General features: G+C 41.5%; 1 protein-coding gene across 1 annotated transcript in view; it reads right to left on the reverse strand.

Annotated features, from left to right (window-relative positions):
* LOC104965777 (mitogen-activated protein kinase kinase kinase 11) overlaps positions 1-14,984 on the reverse strand; it is a 41,682-nt gene extending 26,698 nt beyond the window's left edge. Inside the window, exon 1 of the mRNA XM_010794787.1 lies at positions 13,152-14,984. Coding sequence (XP_010793089.1) covers positions 13,152-13,908 — 757 coding nt within the window. The 5' untranslated portion in view covers positions 13,909-14,984. The remainder of the gene's footprint in view (positions 1-13,151) is intronic.
* Between the last annotated feature and the right edge of the window lie 5,563 nt (positions 14,985-20,547).

A 20,547-nucleotide genomic window follows, 5' to 3' on the forward strand; every position in this document is an offset into this window, starting at 1 on the left:
ACCAATGTTTTTAAAGTAAAGTTCAATATTTAACTGCAAATATATTCATGTACGTTCTGTAAAATGAGATATCAGGACATAATTAGCCTAGCTTAGCATAAAGACGCGAATCAGCTAGCTTTGCTCAGAGGCAGCTTTTTACTTTGATTTTTCAACTAGGGGGCTTTCATTAAATTTTTTCCACACGGAATTCATTTTTCGGATTCTTTAAACGACACATGACTGCAGCCCAAATACCCACTGTACAAACGTATCCACCCGTGATTCATACCTGCGCAAAAATGTAATTTCCATGACCCAAAAATGCAACCGATCATCAAGTTTCATATGAGGCCAGTATTTTCTTAATCCTGATGACATGGAGAACAATAAACTAAACCTTATGGACACACACACACCCACCCTGTACTTGCATGCACATGGGTCAACAACACTCAACACAATCTATACGTACACACATGCAACCAAGAACAGAAACTAACATGTAAATCCAGAGAAGCATTTTAGCCGTCTCAGCACAAATACACGGCGCATTCTTCTTCCACTTCCTGAGCTAAAGCGCAGTGCATCCACAGTTCAGCCTCCCTCCTCTCACCACCACCATCACACCGACTGCTGCATTAGTCAGCTGCTTACTGGAGGCTATGTGGCAACATTCTGTGTCCAAATCAGCTGCTGACCTACAAACATTAAGTCTGCGGCTGACATCTTCAAAACTCTACTGAAAAGTTTTAAGTAGTGCACTAAAGTCTGGACAAGATAACTTCAATGTGGAGAAAGTCATGAGAATAAATAGCATATTCTTAATAACCTCCAAGTGAGGATTCAAGGAAATGAATGAACAGTTAACAGGGTTCTTATCTGCATCCCCTGCTATCACATTTTAAGGAGCTGTGTTGACAAAAGTGGCGAACAGACCAGGAAATCCAGCTCCCCTTCAAAGGACAACGGTGAGAATCAGGACTAGATCAGTCTTGCCCAGACAAACAGTCTTCCTGATACAGAGGCGAAACCAAAAATGTCGCCACAATAACACCGTGACACTTCTCCATGGCAACAGGAGCCTGTTTGGTACTGTTTGTTGGAGTGTGGCAGTTGCGGATATGACTCCTATGAGCAGCCGTCCGAGAATCCCAGTGTCAGGGATTTTTGCAGGGTACGTTCCAGAGCTGATTAAACATAAGCCCACCTAACTGATAAAGTAGAGCCATGTCGATCCTGAGCAAACACCGAGTATTTACATTGCTAACCTTCTTCGCATGTCTTCAAAGAAAAGTAGTAGATATATTTGGATTTCATAGCAGCTGGAAAGACTGGAGCTCAATGTGCATAATCAGTTGAACTTGTATTTCAAATAAAGTGTTTCAGGGAACTTGCTCTGACGTCATTATAAAAGGAAATCAACTTGTGTTTCAAAGAAGCCACCGCAGACAAGCAGATACGATTAGCTAGTGGGTATCTACAAATCAGATGGTTGGCAATACCAGTGCTTAAAACTGTTTGTGAGAAGCTGTTGTTCTTAGAGGATTTCTTTTAGAAACTGAAAAAACAAAATTACAAGATGGGGCATTTATAACTATAAGAATAAAGGTAAGATGCACGCAATGCTTGCAGATATTGTCACAGACGTTAGCAACACAGTTGTATACTCATCTTAATGCCTTTTTATCCACTTAAAAGTAATGATGTACTTTTAAAAAGGTGTACTATGTAGAAGCTAGTCCTGGATGTTTCAATATTTTTGACTAACATTAACAGCTCCTTTGTGCTTTTTGGGGGGATTTTGACTCCAACAATGCTAGCAAACTTTACTGAGATATTGACACATTAGCCAAAGTTGCCTACGTTAGCAACACAAAGTTGTATACTCCTTTTTTATACGCCTTTTTATCCATTTAAAACTCAAGATGTACTGTTTGAATAAACAAACAAGTATAACAATTAAACAGATAAACATTTTCCATGTCATACCTTTTATACCTGAACTAACTAGCGAGGTTGTCAAGCATTGGGTTTTGGCGTGGGACATTTTAAGTATGTCAAGCAGCGTTTCCGCCAGGGGGCCGTCTTGCCGTCATTTGACGCCCTTATTCAGCTCGGGACGCCCTGAACGCGAGCCGAGGGCGTCCGAAAATATTAATAATTCGAGAGAAGATCGAGAGTTTTTATCGCTTGAAATTAGGAAAAGGGACAAGGACATCCCGCTGTTGGAGGGGCAAAGGAGTCTGGTGGGATTATTTTCGGAGTATTGAAGATTGTTTCCCCGACATCGAAGGTGCCTGCTACAGGACAACACGGAACGTGCGCGATTTGGACGCGATGAGCGGGGGTTTTTAGTGGAGCACGCGCGTGAGCTGCGAGCACCAGAGCCTCGCAGCGGCGAAACTGAGGCTCCGTGGTAAACTGTGGTAACACGAAGAGCCGTTTGGCAGCCGAAAGTGCCGGCGCTTTAACAGAGCCGAGCCAAATGATCCGGCTCGCAGCGGCGAAACTGAGAGGCTCCGCTGGTAACAGCTGTGGTAACACGAAGAGCCGTTTGGCAGCGAAAGTGCCGGCGCTGGTTAACAGAGCCGAGCCAAATGATCCGGCTCACTAAAGTAAAAATACAGTATATTCTATAAAGGGACGGCCAAGTCAAACAAACCCCCCCCCCCCCCTCCTGCTCTCGGGGTGGACGCCCTCTCAGCCCTGGTCTGGCGGAAACACTGATGCTGAAGGTTGATGTCCTTAAACAAGTCAGCTTAAAACATTAAAAAGTCGTCAGGATAAAGTATTTACGAAAGAATGTATGAAGCTAAGGTTAGCCTAATTTGAGAGCCGTACTAACATTTCCCTGGGTCAAATGGTAAATGGATGTTTCCCTGGTTCAATTTTGTTGGAATCACCCACACACCTTTTTCCCCTGCATTTGAAATGGCCATCTCTCTTTGTTCTTTTGCTATTTGAACTGCAAAGGAAGCCCTTGCCAATCTCTTAGAATGAGAACCCTGGGAATATAGGGATGACCCCTAATTAACTAGCTCGACCTGATCAAATCTGCCAGCCAGATTTCATTATAGCAGGCAAAATTGAACAGTTGCCAGCTAGAAAGAGAAGTCTTTTGAAATCTTTCTAAAATCAATGACCCATTGTTTAAGAAAGCAACTGAGCGGCAAATATGCCAGCGTTATCATTGTAAATTGCACGCTGTAGGTGCTGTGTGAGAAAGGAAAGCTCCACAGGCGTAGCAACAGTAACTGGAGGGGGCTTAGCAAACATTCACATTTAGAGCACCTGACATACCGAGAAAAGGGTCAACGTTCCGCTCAAGGACATCTGCTGCTAAACATACAGTTCATGCAGTCCTGTCACAATGACATGCCAGATCAGAGTCAGATCCACAAAGCCTCTTCACTCGGCACCTCTCTTCATGTGTTCTCAATAATTCAAGCTCTATCACCATCTCTCACTGCATTTTTCTCATGTATGCCATCAATCATCATGCACCTGTAACTTATTTTATATACTTTCCTATGTATATATATATATATATATATATATGTTATATATGCTGTAGAATATTGTTTTTTTAGAGAGCATTCTGATTTATCCATGTTTAATATTGTGTATTCCTTGTGATATATGTCTTTTGTACTGTAAATCTAAATATGTGTATATATTTGTTTATTTTTATTGAATATTGTTGTCCACCTTTTAAGTATTTTAATGCCTGAACATACTGCTGATGTTACAAAATAATTTCCCAATTAGGGATGAATAAAGTGTCTATCTATCTATTGCTCGCTCCTTCCAAGTTAGACCGTTACATCAGGCCACTATGGATTGATATTTTTCCAACCAGAATATAAGAGAGACTTAAATATATGCAACTCAAGGTCAGAGTTATGTCAAATTATACTATGCATATTGGCTTTTAAACCCGGTTCAACCTAAGCCTCTCTACCTTCCTCCCTCTACCCCCTCCCTGCGCTGCACCCGTAGGCGAAAGGGAGAATTCCGGCAGGGTGGGGGCTTTCCCCAGGAAGAACGGGAGCTTTGTCCCCGGAGGGACGAGGCCATAGGCTGACAGACAGTCTGGCAACCTCTGACCAGGCAGCCAGCGAGTGAGAGAGTGAGAAAGAGTGATAGGGCATAATCACAGAGATGAAACCAGCGCTGGAGTTTCGTCTTAGCTCAGGGTCACGGAGTGTAGGAAACCGGCAGCGAGTTCACAAACCAGGCTGCAACAGACTTTTAACTAGAATAGAAGATTCAGCTCTTGAGATGAATGTGCAGATAATGATTCAGGACAAAGTGCACCTTCTACACAACAGGGCTGTCATTAGAATAAACATTAAATCACGTATGTTTGTTTTATTATGACATGAGTATTATTTGACCTGGATTTGACCAGTGCCAATACAAGAGCCCTTAAAGTGATACTGATACATCACTTTATTTGATCGTTTTTTTTCTACATGCTATATTCCCATTACAGTAATGGAAACATAGTGGGCAAAATCATAGAAAAAGCCTTTTTCTTTTCTAGCTCTTGGTACAAAATATGTGAAAAGCAGGTATCATTTGACCTGAAAAGTTTACTTATTTTCGGTTCACGTACAGCTCTAGTTATTTCATCACTCTACATAGTGTGGTGTTTTGACACACTTAACTATTTTGATGTAAGACAATCTCCATGTTCTGCTCAATGTTGATCAGGTTTGTCAGGTTGACGATGACGGTGCGGTCTGATATCCCAACTGAAGTCAATAACACATTTCTTTCTTTAACAGTTGGGTTTTTTCCAAAAAAAAATTGTTTATCACAACTTGGACAATGCTGTACAGGAGTATTCTAAATGACTGCTCCTCTAAAGTATCTGTTGCCACGTAAAAGTCTGTAGGGACCTGAAATCGGTCACTTATTAACAATCTAGTGTTCACGAGTTCAAATGTAACCTTCAGCGCCACTTCCATGCACAGTCAGAGGGGGTCATCTCTGGCTTGACCCAGCTATAACAGATACCTCATTCACACCAACTGTGTTTCAGGGCCGGTTCGGAGCTGGAGCTTGAAAAGCACCGGGTTTCCCTGTTCACAACGCAGCGGAGCAGCCTCTTAGCGCCGGAATCCGGTTCGTTTCAAGCACTAAAAAATTGTCCGGCACGCTTACGTCGAGGCGGGGGCAGATCAACTCCTGAACAACAACAAAAAGCCTTCGTTTTATCCAGTTTGTACACAACGATGGAGAAACTTAACAAGCAGCAGTGGTCCACTGCAGAGACCAGCTACCTACTGGGAATCTGGTCTCCGAAGAGGTACAGAGGAAGCTGGAGCACAATCGGCCATTGTTGTTGTTGTTGTTTTTGTTGTCGGTGTCAGCTGTGAGGGGTTTCCGCGCGGTTTGGCTTTATGAAGCAGGCACGCAAACGGTTACGTCATGACGCAAACGATGAGGCAATGACGCAGCACCAGTCGGACTCTGGGCAGTGTGAAAAGAGCCGGAGCTAAACCGAAGAACCGGTTCTGAACCTGAAAAGCTCTAGCACGGAGCTTGAACCGGAGTTGCGTTGGTGTGAATGAGGTAAGAGTGAACAGTTCTGCACTGATGAACAAAATTCCTTTTGCACTTATTTCATGTAATACAATCAAATCGCATTTAAACTGAGTGCTCAAGATCAGACTGGAGACAAAATCACTTGAAAGATGCATGAAGCCTGCTTGCTATCTTTCTACGTTTCAAACAGAAAAGTTGTAGTAAAAAGGGCCAAGGATATGTTACTTCAGGGAAAATAAAACATGTTCAATAAGTTGGTTGATACCCTTTTGGATTCCGAAACCGAATTAGTGATTTGTCCAATAACAATTTAGAGAATGACCTGTAACTAGGCCTAGTTTGGGAACAAATGTAACTTAAAAATCAGTTACATCTCCGTGGTGAGAAAGAGGCTGAGAGTGACGTTTCAGACAAGAGAAGCTAACAAACAATGGAGTTCACCCTGGAACCTCTACTTCGACAGACAGACAGACAGACAGACAGACAGACAGACAGACAGACAGACAGACAGACAGACAGACAGACAGACAGACAGACAGACAGACAGACAGAAAGACAGACAGACAGANTCAGTTACATCTCCGTGGTGAGAAAGAGGCTGAGAGTGACGTTTCAGACAAGAGAAGCTAACAAACAATGGAGTTCACCCTGGAACCTCTACTTCCACTGACTCACTCACTCACTCACTCACTCACTCACTCACTCTCACACACACACACACACACACACACACACACACACACACACACACACACACACACACACACACACACACACACACACACACACACACACACACACACACACACACACACACACACACACACACACACACACACACAGTGTCTCCTGGATGTGAAGGCCACACGGTGCCGATACACACAGTATGAGATCATGTATACTTTCTTATAAAACTAAGATGCAAGCATATGGATATAACATGGATTAAATATGTATCATTACACTGGTTGAAAATAAGGAAGAAAAACACAAAGGCTTTTTTCTTAAAGGTCACATGTCATGCTTTTCCGGTTATTACCCGTACCCTTGTGTGTTATGAAGGTTTTTCTGCATGTAAACGGTGTGCAGAGTCAAAACCCTCAAAGTACACCCTGTAGCGAGTAAAACTCTAAAACAGAAAATACCTCCCCAAAACGCCTCGTTGGTGAAACGTCATCATGACGTCATCATCCATTTGATTCTTCCGTCTAAGTGCTTAGGAAAGCACGTACCCGGAACTAAATGGGCCAGTCCGTGGAGCCGTTACGTTAAGTCCGCGGAGACGTTACGTTAAGCCCCCGCTGATTGGTCCAAATTGACCAATCCACACACACACTCAGTGCAGGCAGCCCTGCTGATTTCTGCTCCGTGCTGCAGGCTGATAAAAGACAGTTGGGATCGCGCGAAATTCTCTCTGCAGACCCATTCTCACAGCGTTTATCAACCTATAAACCTTTTTCTTACTCAATATCAAGCCACACTTATGTTGTTATTTCGGCTGTGACTTTGTGTTGTGTTCAGGTTGAGTTTGGCTGGTTTTGGCTGTGTATAGCTAAACAAGGAAATCACGGAGGGGGGAGGGGGGGGGGAGCTGCCAGTGAGCCGTTTAGTGGAGAAGTGAAATACTGATGAATCCCATACTTTAGAGAGATGCTGTATGCGAAACCAATGTGAGTTTGGAAAATTGAACAGTATTTTTCTATTTTAGTATACCTCAACAATGGAATTATGATCAGTGGAAATGGCCATGACATGTGACCTTTAAGAAACACTGCAATAAAAACATTTGAAAAGGTACAAAAGCACTTAAAGTGACCGTCAAACCACTATCAGGATGTTGTGTTAGCCTAGCTTAGCATAATTATAGCATAGCTAATTGTATCTTTTTATCATTTCAGGATCTATATTTTCCTAAACTGGATATAAAGTGTTGTATAACCGAGAGCTTTAGACGTGTAGGCATGTTACCCCCCGCCCCCCGAACAAGGCTAGCTGTTTCCCCCTGCTTCCATTCTGTATGCTAAGTTAAGCTAATCACCACCCTGTTACAGCTCTGAACTTTAAGCAGCTCAACGCAGTATAAATCTACTTTGAGTCAAAATTCAAGATATGAACACACAGAAAACTCAGCTTCGAGAAGCTTTGATCTAAAAATACTTTTATCATCATCACTAGCTTTAAAAAAAAAAAAAACACAGCTAAACACTTTTGGCAATTCTACTTTGCAATAATGATAATCATTTTGATGTGCAATAACATGTCCAAACCTTAATATCTTCATCTTCAGTTTTAGCCATGGATAAGTACTTATTTACCTGCTATGTCACTTTTGCTGTAAATGTCCCCGCTTGGGATTCTGATTTAAATAACCAGATCTATCAAGCTCATGTATCCAACATGAGCTTGTGTTCTCAGCATTTTCCAAACTAAAGGATAAAGTCAGCAGGAAAACGTTGCATCCAGGCAGCTGTGAGGCGCTTTTATCACCCACTGAAACTCACTCTGGCAGCCACACAGCTGACCCCCCCCCCCTCGTAGAGTGATTCAGTAGAGATAGAAGGCAGCCTCTTCATTTATATTAGAGTCCATGATGTATATGTTAATGTACTCACTTGCATTCATTTACTGAAATGTCTTATAACTGTTGTTTACACAGCATCAGTAACAATGAGTTCCTTATTTTTGTATATGTGTTTCCTGTTGGTGGCTCACTGCACTAATGTCATGTTTTCTTGTATTTATCAAGAAAAATGTTCTCTTTCATGTTTGTTTTTCCCCTCGTAGTGGCTTTTTATTTCTTTTAATTCAGTCCACTTAAAAAAGCAAAGCCATTTCCACATCTTGGGCCAGATGTGTTAACCATTGAGAACAGTCAAGTACTTGAGAACTGTTCTTCAAGGTATGGTATTTCTATTTCCTGCTTCTTTATAGATCTACTCAACGTCAATTCAGAGGTCAATGTTGTTGGTTACATTTTTTAAGAAGTTTAGTTATTTAGAAGATTGTTAATACAAAAATGAAATCAACAAATAATTGATTAATTATTATTACAGGTTAAGAAAATATAACTTTATTGCTCCCCAAGTGAAATTCACAAGCTTTATTTATTTTTCTTCCATTTTGTATTTCCGTTTAATTTTTGTCTTTCTTTTCTTTTTTTTCTGTTGTGATTTGCTTATAATGTGTACAAATATTAGTTTATATAGTTAAGTGGATTTGTTTAATGAAATAAGTCGATAAATAGAAAGTATTAAAAAGAGCTTCATGGCAGTAAAGTAAAAAAATATAGCTCCTTCTTTACCAGCTGCACATTAAAGTGGATGCACACATAAATGCTTCAATAATTATAATTAAGTGAATAATAACACGTTTATCACTCTGAAATTGGCTTTTGTGCAGAACGCGTACTATTTTTAGTACTTCATTTCTACACTGTGGTATTACTACAGTATAGTAGAGTATTTTGTCTACCACTGAGAATACTAAAAAAAGAAAACACGGTACAGCTTTCTGTATAAAAATATGCTGTAAAAACATCCCTTCCTTCACACATGCTGCACATCATGCGTAGCTCAGCTGAGCGGAGTGTGATGAAGCGTTGAGGCAGAGGGAATCACCAATATAACAACATGCGTGTGACATCTTCCGTAATGATTGATAGATGTCTAGATATCAGCCAAATTGTACAAAATAACCCTGCGCTTAAGTTACCTAGTAACATGACTTCTCCCACGAGCCAATTTCCATGATCAGACAGTAAATATGTAATCTATGTACTGTAGGGAATATCTAGTCGTAGAAAAAAGACAGAACGACTTCCAACACTCAACCAAGGGTGAAGGGAAGTAGCATTCATGTAGCAGAGAATAAAAGACTGCTGACAAACTGAACGCAAAAGTCTTAACAGGGGTTTTAAAAAAAAGTATTTAAAAAAATGCAGTTCAATGCAGATACTAGGATGTCTTGGTGTTACAGCGTGATGGAAAAAATGGTTTGCAAGGAATTACTTATGGATTCTAAACAATGGGAATGTAGCATTTAAGTTATCCTCGGTTAGGTTGTTGTTTCGTAAATCAGAAACTGATGACGCAGCACTGATATATTTTCAAAAGGCTATTTTTGCACTTGACAGATTACTGGCTAAAAAAAAAATGGGAGGGCTTAACTGCACTAATACAGCTGCCATAACAAAATACAGGTGCATGTTCAGATTTTATCAGGTTTAAAATCCCCCTATTCCCTTTACAAAATACCTCAAATGTCTAAATTGCCCTCATGATTGCTCATGCTGAACAGGGCGATGGTGGTGTGTGTGCAGTGGTAACAGGAGTGCAGTTCACCACACACAGGCAAACACCACACACCCAGCAACCAGGGCTCACACACACACACAGGATGTTTTTAGTGTGCTACCTATGTGTGCTACACTGTGAGCACTGGGAGCCGTGAATGAAAACATGCTGGTAGAGGGATGTATCAGATGTTTGTCCACTCGTGAAAAAAAAAAGGACATGTTGATCCACGATCTAACTGTGGCTTCTTCCTGAAAATAGGCCTGTGAGTTCCAGCCCAGCAAGTGCTTAGCTTGACACTTTCCCCACCGTTCTAACTACAGCCTCTGCAGGGTTTTATGGAGTGTGTCGGATGCCTATAGCTGCTTTTGCATCTATGAAGGCTTTGTGCAGATAACTACATAACAGTGTAGGGACGGCAGCCGGACTGAATGAGCCTTTGAGGGCTGTTCCTGATAGCTCATTTGGACTGTAGCTGCAGCAGAAACATATGTATATGTTTCAATACAGAAACATCTGTAGAAAAAGGAAGTGAAAAAGCACGATGTAATCAACCATTTGCCGATACGCTTGTGTAATCCTAACTTTTGGACGTGATATCAACATGGTGTTAATATGTAGTTCCCCTGACAAAATATACAAAATATACTACTCCCACAAATCAATATCCATGTTCACATACAGTGCATATTCTATGTACGTGAAAAAGCACCACTTCTAACACTCAACCACTGCTGAAGGGAACTAGCATGTAGCAGGTAATACATTATTAGACTAGCAAACTGACAGCAAAAGTATTTACATGTTGTTCCACTTCTTTCCTCACTACCACTCAAATTGCAGTTTTTAAGTCATCCCAAAATGTAATCAATTTGATAAAAAAATAATCTTAGCATGCCATGGTGTATTGGCGATATTAGCCCAAAAGAGTTATTCATAAGCTAGAAAAGCTAACATGGGCTGTGGTTCAAAGTCTGCGTTTTTTAAGCCTCTGTCATTCATTTTTAGCCAATGAGGGTGAACATTTTATTATTTGATGAAAACAGTAGCAGTTTAACTACGTGCCATTTGTTTTCACTTGGACTCTACAATGATTCAAGCCATACAGGAAAAGCTCAGAGTAGTAAAGCCATGGAACCTCAAATAGAGAACCACCAGATACTAAAACAGAAACGTCCATAGCCTCATTCTCAGAGATTTGGACACAATAGTGACTGCTATTTACTTTCAGAGGAATTCCCGTTATGCCCTTTGGCTTCGACCCAAGTGCCCCACCCTGGGCTTCTTTCAATGATCCTGTTTCATCAGCATCTTCCAAACAGGCCGAAGTGCTTCGCTAGTCATTACCTACAACTTTTAGCTCTTGTTTACAAGGGGTAATGATTATTCAGTTGATCCATCACAGTAACAGCTGGTCAATAATGAATCTTCTTTTAATATGGTAATATGCTAGTGGACACTACTTTATCTAATGATTTGGTTATGCTGATATGATGGTAAGAGTGATCATTTATTATCCTTTTTATTTATTTGGGGGAACTCCATTCCTCTCAATCCACCCTTTATGCTATCAACATATTCTACTTTTCCGCTAATGGTCACATTTGATTAGATTTAGAAAAAAAGGCCTTTGGCAGATTTCTCCTTGTATGACTGCAGAGCTTTGACGCAAAATGCCAGCTCTTGTGAGAAGAACTTGCTCCATTATTCAGAGAAGCTGACACCACAAATTAAGACTTAAAGTTAATGCCTCATCCCATTTTCTACCGTCAGCGCCACTGTCTGATTTTTAGACGTTATTTGAGTGCGCATCATTCCTTTGAATTGCCCTTTTGTTGCGGTACTCCTGCACCTGTGTATTAAACCTGTCAGCAAACCCAACCGCAACTATACCCAATGACCCCTACCCCCCCCCCAACCACCACCACCACCACAACAGGATATTTCTCAGTGGCACAACAGGGATATGGCTGTATGGAACATGTAGCGGCAGGCCAGGGACAAAGATTCAGAGAAGAATTAAAACAGCAAGAGGCGGGAGGGCGATAGGATCTCCTGGCGCACAGAGAGCGGGTCTGTGTTTGTGTTGGCCTGCCTCATATACAACACTATTGACATAACTCAACTTTCTTTAGCACTACAGGAGACGCTTTTACACTGGAGAGGCCTTACCGGGAAAAAACCTCACACAAGGGTGGAGATGCCTAAAGGAATGGGAAGAGGAATGGCCGATGGTCAGAAACGGTTATTGCGCAGAAGCCAAAAAGATGGATATGGTGAAATTAGTATGGGAAAAGAAAGCTGGCTGAATAGAGAACCCTTGCTTCAAACAAAGTGTGAATAAAGGGAGTTACCCTTCTATTGCTCCTAACCAAGGTCACATTCTCAAAAACTACAGTACTGAATGTTTTCATAGTTAAACAAGGTCGGAGCCACCATTTGTATACACCTTTGTATTTTGACATGCGATCAAGATCTGCAGTAACAGAAAGGAGCAACAGAAAAGTTACTAATCTTTTGGACCGCAGCGGATAGAGCCACAGAGCTGCCTGGGATTATATGCTTCATCCCAAGAATGATAATAACAGAGGGAGGCTGCAATTAAATTCAGGTGGCTCAGTGTTTGGGTTAGCGTTGGAGCAGAGAAAAGCACTTGTTCTGCTTCACGAGAGGGGACAGAAAGCTTTATCAGCGGTACGTCTCTCTGCAGGGTTAATGACAAGGCTCGATGCGTACGTGTCTGCAGCGGGGGCCCGAAACACTGACGCAACACCTTTCCCAGAAGCCCCTGGACGGCATCAAAGTCCAAAGTGTGAGTTGTGACGGTGCTGAGAGGAAAAACCCTCCTCTTGAATTCCTGACCTAGCAAAGCATGGCCTTTTGTGCTATCAACAACACATATTTGCATCTCTGCAGCCTTGGCCTACATTTGAGTCACATGACTGCAAAGAAATGCGTCGTTATACCACTGCTTTGTCATGATGTTGCACTTAAAATGTATTACCCCAAGACTGGACTTAATATCAAGGTACTTGATCAAAAGTTAAGAGGTTATTCAATTACTGAGACTAATGAGATGTTTGAGTACATAATTATACTGGAGCCTTACAGTGGAGTTAAACAGGTTGCCTTTGTTCTAGATGTAGCCTTGTAAACACAAAAAAAAGCAGTTAACTGACTTGTATGAAGTACACCATGTTCCATCACTGCCTTGGGCCATGTGGCTGTGCACAAGGTCCAATAAATATGTCTTGTTCTTTATTTTCATCAATCCAACACTGTGAGACTGGGTTTAAATGATAAAAGACATATTGAAGGACTTACTGTTGTTGGACTTGAGATCTCGATGGATGACGGGGACGATAGCCTCGCTGTGCAGGTACACCATCCCTCTGGCTATCTGCACAGCCCAGTTGACCAAGATGTGGGGCGGGATACGACGCCCTGCCAGAGCCCGGCTCAAAGCCCCCCCAGAGGCGTACTCCATGATGATGCACAGGTTGGGTTCCTGCAGGCAGACGCCTTTCAGGGCGATGATGTTGGGGTGGGTGAGCATGGCAAACAAACGGGCCTCCTGCCTGACGTTCTGAGCTGTCACGCTGATATCTTCATCCGGGTCTTGCCGTGCAGCCTTCACAGCAACCAGCAGGCCTCTCCATGTACCACGATACACCTTTCCAAAGCCCCCGACCCCGATGACCTCCTCCAGTTTCAGATCCCGGAAATCCAGCACGTCGGGTTCGAACTGGCTAACCACAGCCGGGGTAAGCTCTCCAACCACGGCAGTGCACGGGAGCTTTGCAAATTCAGTTGGCTTGAAAGAGCCATAGTTAGATGGGAAGATGCCGACCTTGTTGTTGACCTTACCCGCCCACCAGCCATCATCGCCAGATATCTCAGAGTCCAGAGACAGGACTTCCACCAGGTCACCTTTACGCAAGGTGAGCTCATCTTTACAGGACGCCTCATAGTCGAATAAGGCCGTCCACACAGGGTTGGTGAAATTCCCTTTTTGTGATTGATCCAAATTTTTCCAGTTGGACAGTGGACCACGACTCAATATGTTCTTCAGTGGCTCCATGGAGCCTCAAGCAGATGTTTTGACTGGATCTGATTTTGCACCCCAAGGGTTTGAAAATAAAGTACAAAGGAGTACTTTATTGCGCCTCGCTCCCTTTCCTGTCTTTTTTGTTGGTTCATCAGGGACCAGTGAAATGTGTTCAAAAGCTCGACCAACAAGTGGGCTGCAGGAGAGGATTCACAGATAACTGAATAGTAAGTGTCTTTCATTCGTCTTGACATTACATGTTAAGCTCTCCACTCGAAAAATACAGGATCAGTTGAGAGGTTGCTTTTGTTTGAAGTGTCTTAAAGCTCAGAAGGGCAGTACTGTCTGAACTGATTCTCTGTGTTCAAGTGATGTGTGGTTTCCCAACATGGTTTGAGCACATTATCATTTCAGTGGGCCGGAATTTAAGAGGCTCTTGAATCACCTCATTATGGGTAAATGAGCTCTTCTCTTCCCTCATTCAAAATTGCCACCTGTTGAGAACTGATTTTAAGTGGAGTGTAGGGACAAAAATAAAGCTATCCAAAGTTTGTTGTAAAATACCAAATTATTATGGTTCTCGCTAGACGTAGCTGTCCATTTTGAGTTTTTATGTATTTTTAGCCATTAAGTGCACCACAAGCAGGAAGCGCTGCGAGGCGCAGAAGAATAGCAGGAAAGGAGCATTCAGTCCAGCCAACCAGTGTTTTACGACGAGTTTCAGATCCCACCAGTACGCATTAGTAAACCTAAATCTCTAATAACCGCGTGTGACCGCAACTGTGTGGTGCAGGAAATCCTGCATTCCGTTCAGCTTGACTATCCATACTTACGGTGTCATCAGAAGCATGAACTGGACTTTATCAAAATATTAAAGAAACTTTGTATAGAACCGCCGACTTTGTAACAGGAAGGGCTATCCAAACCTTTATTTCCCAGAGAAACACGCAGTAAAAACAAATCCCGTTAGTTCCTAAGTGAAGTTGAGCGCGTGGCCTGGTCCAGTTCGCGGGTACAGTCCAAAGAGAGCGTTCAGGGCAATAACTCCATCATAACTTATTATTATATTCCTCTTCCTCGGTCAGTGTTCCCTCGTCAGGACCTCGAACCACTTCTACGTCTGTGCTTAAAGTCACAGAGGGTGGGGTTTCAAAACTTTTCTCTCCCAACAGGAAAGGAGTCAGATGACAGGCCACGGTCAAGCTACACCACAGTCTATGAGCTACACGCAATACATGACTTCACTTCCGCTTAGTGTCAAAATAAAAGTCTCTTAGACATGCACAGTTGAGACTAATGGCCAGTGGTGGAAGTATTGTATTGCTAAAGAAAATTAGCAATACTGAATTTAAAAAATACTCTGTTATAAGTAAAAGTCCAAGTCAAAATCTTGATTAAATAAAAATATAAAAAACACTCAAGTACCAAAAGCAAAAGTACTCGTTGTGTGTCTTATGTTTAGTTTAAATTAATGGATTATGATTGATACTGTTGCTGGATATTTTTCACCTATTACTATATGTCAATGTTGATTTGTTAGTTGATTTATATTTTCTAATTATAAATTATAGGAACTAAAGCTGTCAGATAAATGTAGTGGAGTAAAAAGTACAATATTGACTTATAACATGTATAAAGTAGCAAAACGTTGAAATAGTCAATGAAAGTACAAGTCTCTAAAAATTGTACTTAAGTGCACTACTTGAGTAGATGTACTTCATTTGATTAATTTCATCACTGCTAACGGAATTTTTAAAAGCTGTGTGCAGGGGTTTTCCTTAAGAGGAATAAAATACCAGCAAAGTCAGCAAAAAAAGAAAATGGTAATTCAATGCAAAAACTCAATAGAACGTTTGATAAAAAGGAAATCGCCTACTGAAATATGACAACATTCCTGTATCTCAATCAGCCTAAATAATTGTGGGCAACAATGTCAAACTCAGATGAGATAGATCATAAGTATATGTATCTAGATATTATTATGTGGCCCAAGGACAATATATAAATGAAAACAATAACTACATGTGTAATCAGCCTAAGAATCCCTGATTTACAATGTGTAGATTTGTTGGTCATGTTTTATTGATTCCTTAGACCAGTGGTTCTCAACCTATGGTACGCGTACCACTGGTGGTACGCCAGCTCCCGCTAGTGGTACGTGGAGGAATCTGACATATAACAAATATAAAAAAATATATATATTACATTTTTTTTTTCTTCTTTTTTTTACTTAAAGGAGACCTATCATGCTATATTTCAATAATATATTGTAGGGCCATACCTATATAAGCTATATTTATAAGCTTTCTTTTTCAAAATATCAAACAGATCATGCATTTGAGCCATGCCTCATTTCGCTCTATTTTCCTCTCCTCCACCCTGTCTTTGGCTGCAGCTGACCACGCCCCCCTGCAAAGGAGGGGGCCGAGTTACGAGCGTCATGTTACCATGCTGTTACCATGCCACGGCAACCTCTCATTTCCCTGATTAGTGGAGAGTTGGCCATATAGGCGGAGCTCCTCGCCACTGACGTCAGACTATTTTCAAATCTGTAACAGTCTTTTTTTATTTTTTTATTTAACCAGATAAAAGGCATTGAGATAAAATCTCAATGCGGGATCTGTATCAGATCCCGTTTTTAGAGATTTTGGGTATGGAGGAAAAGAGAGAGGGTTGTGTTTTCTGACACTTGGTGAGTTCCCTGACACAACGGGGACACATATTCATGTATAAAAGACGTACAAAGGTGCATTTCGCATGATAGGTCCCCTTTAAAGGTGGGGTAGGTAATTTTGGAGAAACCAGCTTGAGTGCGCAAGAATTTGAAAATACGTAACCGGAAAAAATCTGCCACTTCCTTACAGAGCCCCTCCTCCAACACACACAAATGCGCACATGACCAATGAGGGCACACGATAAGTTTGTGCACAGATGGAAGGCTGACAGGCAGGTAGGCCATCCAGTTATTTTAGCCGGGCCGGCTCAGATGATCGGTCGTGCTTTTTACAGTAGTACGGCTTCCACAGATCATTTTTTATGTATTGTCAAAACACTTCAAATATTCATTGCTATCGGGATGTTAAGAGCATTCCATGGAATGTAACAAAAAGTGTATCTCGAGCCGGTTTCTCAAACTTACCTACCCCACATTTAACCTTTACACATAACACAGACATATAAAATACAGGACACACAACTAAGTAAACAAAAAGACGAAAAGCAGTCACTACATTGTGCACATTTGGGGCATTAAGGTACACTACTTATTACTGCAACAGCAGCTGATGCTAAGGACCTCAGACAACTTCAATTTAAAACAGGCTATAGGGACAAGTGCCGTCAGTTTGAGGCTTGATTGAATAACATTAATTACAAAATAAATCATACTATCAAAATACTACAACGAAGGAAAATAAGCTTGAGATAATTGAAACTGTGGTTTAAATTAGTTCTAATAGGCTATTGCTGTTTTTAGATTTAGAAACGAAAACATTTTTTTTATTTCTGGCGTTGCTAATTACGACCTTACTACCCGCTAACGTTGCAAGCAAGCTAAAGAAAGAAGAAAGCTGAATGATGTTAAAAACGTGGCTCAAAACGGGAGGTATTCGGAAGAGAGGTACAGAGGAGAAATTTACCAGCGAAAGTGAACAAGTGAATGAGGAGGACAGTCATCAACCGAGTACAAGCGTAGGCTCCGCCAGCAACACAAAGTGATATGCACAGCCGCTGTGATGGAGGAGAGAAGTGACTCAGGAAGAAGGCATTTGCTCAAAGGAATGAGAGAGGTGACAAAGCTGAAAAAGCACACACTTGTCCTTAATTGGTTATCTTTTTCTTATGTTTTTTCTTTTCTTTTTTACTTTGCCACCACAGAATGGCAATAGCAAACATCAGCAGACTGAAGATGAGCTATTAGCCCCTTAGGCTCATCTGCTCCTGGAGGCTTCATTATATTGGAAACTGAATTCCAAATAGGACATTTTCTGTTTCGATGTGGGTTGTTGCAGGAAGCCTACATTCCACACTTTGGTATAGGTCCAGGAAATGACATGTGTGTACAGTTGACATTTGTTGTGTGAGATAAGTTATTATTTTGTTCTTTATATTCTCACTTGTGGTGTGTGTGAGTTGAGTGAGTGAGTGAGTGAGAGAAGAGAGAGAGCACAATAAATAATGGTATTATGAATACATTTGCCTCCGAGCCTGCATGAACTGTGCATAGACTGTATTTTAACATTGGTCCATATGGTGGTACTTGGAGAGCCAACTTTTTCTCAGGTGATACTTGGTGGAAAAAGGTTGAGAACCACTGTCTAGAGCATTGAGGTTTTTTGATCACTTACATTACATTGTAATTAGCTGACGATGAAGTCATTCGAGCCACAGATAGCAATTTGAGTATTGCAGACACGAAAGTCTGATTAGCAGACTGGTCAAGAGATATCGAAGGTAAGGAACTAGCTCGTAATAGTGGAGGTAATATTAGATCTGATGCAGTGCCGTTGGTGACTTATTTCCATAGTAGGACGGACTATTTTCTAGCGTATGCATGTCATTTAAATCAATACATACACTCTTCACATGAACAATATTTTCTAGCCCTAATACAAAATAATAATTAATTTCGTTTTTGATGTTATATTTGATTATATTATTATTATGAACAAAGTAATATTATATACAATATGATGATCAGAGAGGAGTTGTATAATAGACTATCAATAAAAGTATCGATTAAGTAATTGGGATACGATGTCTAGCAAGTCACTGATCAAGTCACAATGTTTCATGAAACACAAAGTAGTCTTGTTTACAGTTGTATCATATGGTGTTAGAGTGTATCTCATATATTCTCATTTTGTTGCTCTCAAAGTGCCCAGATTGATGCCATTCAACTTCAATATTGAAAAAACAGCCACCATAGGCAGCTGCATGTTGCTATCTGTCTGTCTGTATCCTGTATCATGTTCCGATTAACCCAGCAAATTTCTTATTTTGTGTCGAGTTGATTCTTGAGTGGATGTATGATCCACAGTATAGTCCGCATGTCTGGATTCTTTATTCATACTGAATTCTGATGTAAACGTGGCTATTAGGTCCAATAAAATGAACTTGCTTCTCGAAGCAGGCCATTGCGTGCGTCACGTCGTGCTGCCTCCCTGAAGGCTCACCAATTGCTGCCTCGTGGATTCATGCTGCCGTCCGGATCGCAGGCATGGCGCCTACATTGCCAGCCGAAGTTACAAAACGTATTATCTCGTCGATTTACAACGGCATCTATTGCACGTTGTCTGTTACGTCATCAGAAGAAGCGATCTATTCCTGTTCGGGTATGCTGGCACAATTTGACAGAACAATTATTTGGTGTGGACCGATGATAACACTAATCACAAAGTTGACATGCGCTATACCAAGCAATGCTACACTGGTGTGATGCTGGGACGGCTGAACTCACCAGGATTCGCGGAACCAAACGTGACGTCACGTACACAGCACCAAGCAGCGGCAAGTTTGAATCCAGACTTTTCTGATACCTCTGATTCTGACCCATTTTCCCGATATTAACAAGTGATTTACAGCAAATAGGACAACGATATTCGATCTATATCTCGTGTTACTGGAATAAGGACCCAACAAGTTAATGCATTTTGAAAACAGTTCTATGATCTTTCAGCTACAGTAAAATACTGCAAGATAAGGACTTAAACTATGCCGCCAAAACATAATTTCAGCCAAATCAGCGTCGTCAAATCTGATGGTCCACAGCGCCCGGCACTGTGAGTTGTTTGGACTCGTATCCAAGGAGACAAAACAGGAAGCTGTCAATTCACTCTGGAAGCTATCATTAGCAGCTAATGAAACTCAGTTTTGACATAAAATTGAATTATCAAATACTTTTTCAGGTGGAGCAATATCTCCGTGTTTTGCTACCTAAAGCTACGCCGTGTGTGATGTCTGTATTGCCTTCCCCTGTCAGCGAGTTCTGACGCTCAGTGATGATACTGCAGTTTTGAACAGAGGATTAAAACTGTAATTCAAGAGGCCCTCCATCTGAGCTATGTTTACACCACACACACACACACCACACACACACACACAACAACACCCACCACACACCACCCAAAAACACACACACACACCCACACCACACACACACACACACCACCACAAACACCCACACACATACACACACACCACACACACCACACACACACACACACACACACACCACACACACAGGAGCGGACATCCTCCTCAACCTGTCCGCCAGAAGTCCTCACACAGAAGCAAAGCCGTACCAAAGAAAACATTGCTACAGCTGCAGATGTGAAGAGGAGGAATCATTTGTCAAAAGTTCATATCCCCCAGCATAATGCCCAATGTTGACATGTTGATTGGAACCAACGCTCCCAAGATATTGGAACCTTGGAAAATTTGTCATACAGTTGTGGAATGGCCCATACCTATAAGAAAGTGTTGGGATGGGTTCATCAATGGTCCTTTACATGGAAGCAGCATGGCAGTGATGTTGACATGGAGCTTTCTTCTGTTGTGGTGAAATAGGTATTTCTATTTCCAAATTGGAAGCTATGCTTAGCAGTCAGTATAATCATGACTTTAATGAAAAGCCCTCAGAGGAAAAAAGAGATGTCAAGGGAAGACCAAAAA

Source organism: Notothenia coriiceps, unplaced genomic scaffold, assembly GCF_000735185.1.
Source record: "Notothenia coriiceps isolate Sejong01 unplaced genomic scaffold, NC01 NC01_scaffold00037246, whole genome shotgun sequence".
Classification (NCBI taxonomy): Eukaryota; Metazoa; Chordata; class Actinopteri; order Perciformes; family Nototheniidae; genus Notothenia; species Notothenia coriiceps.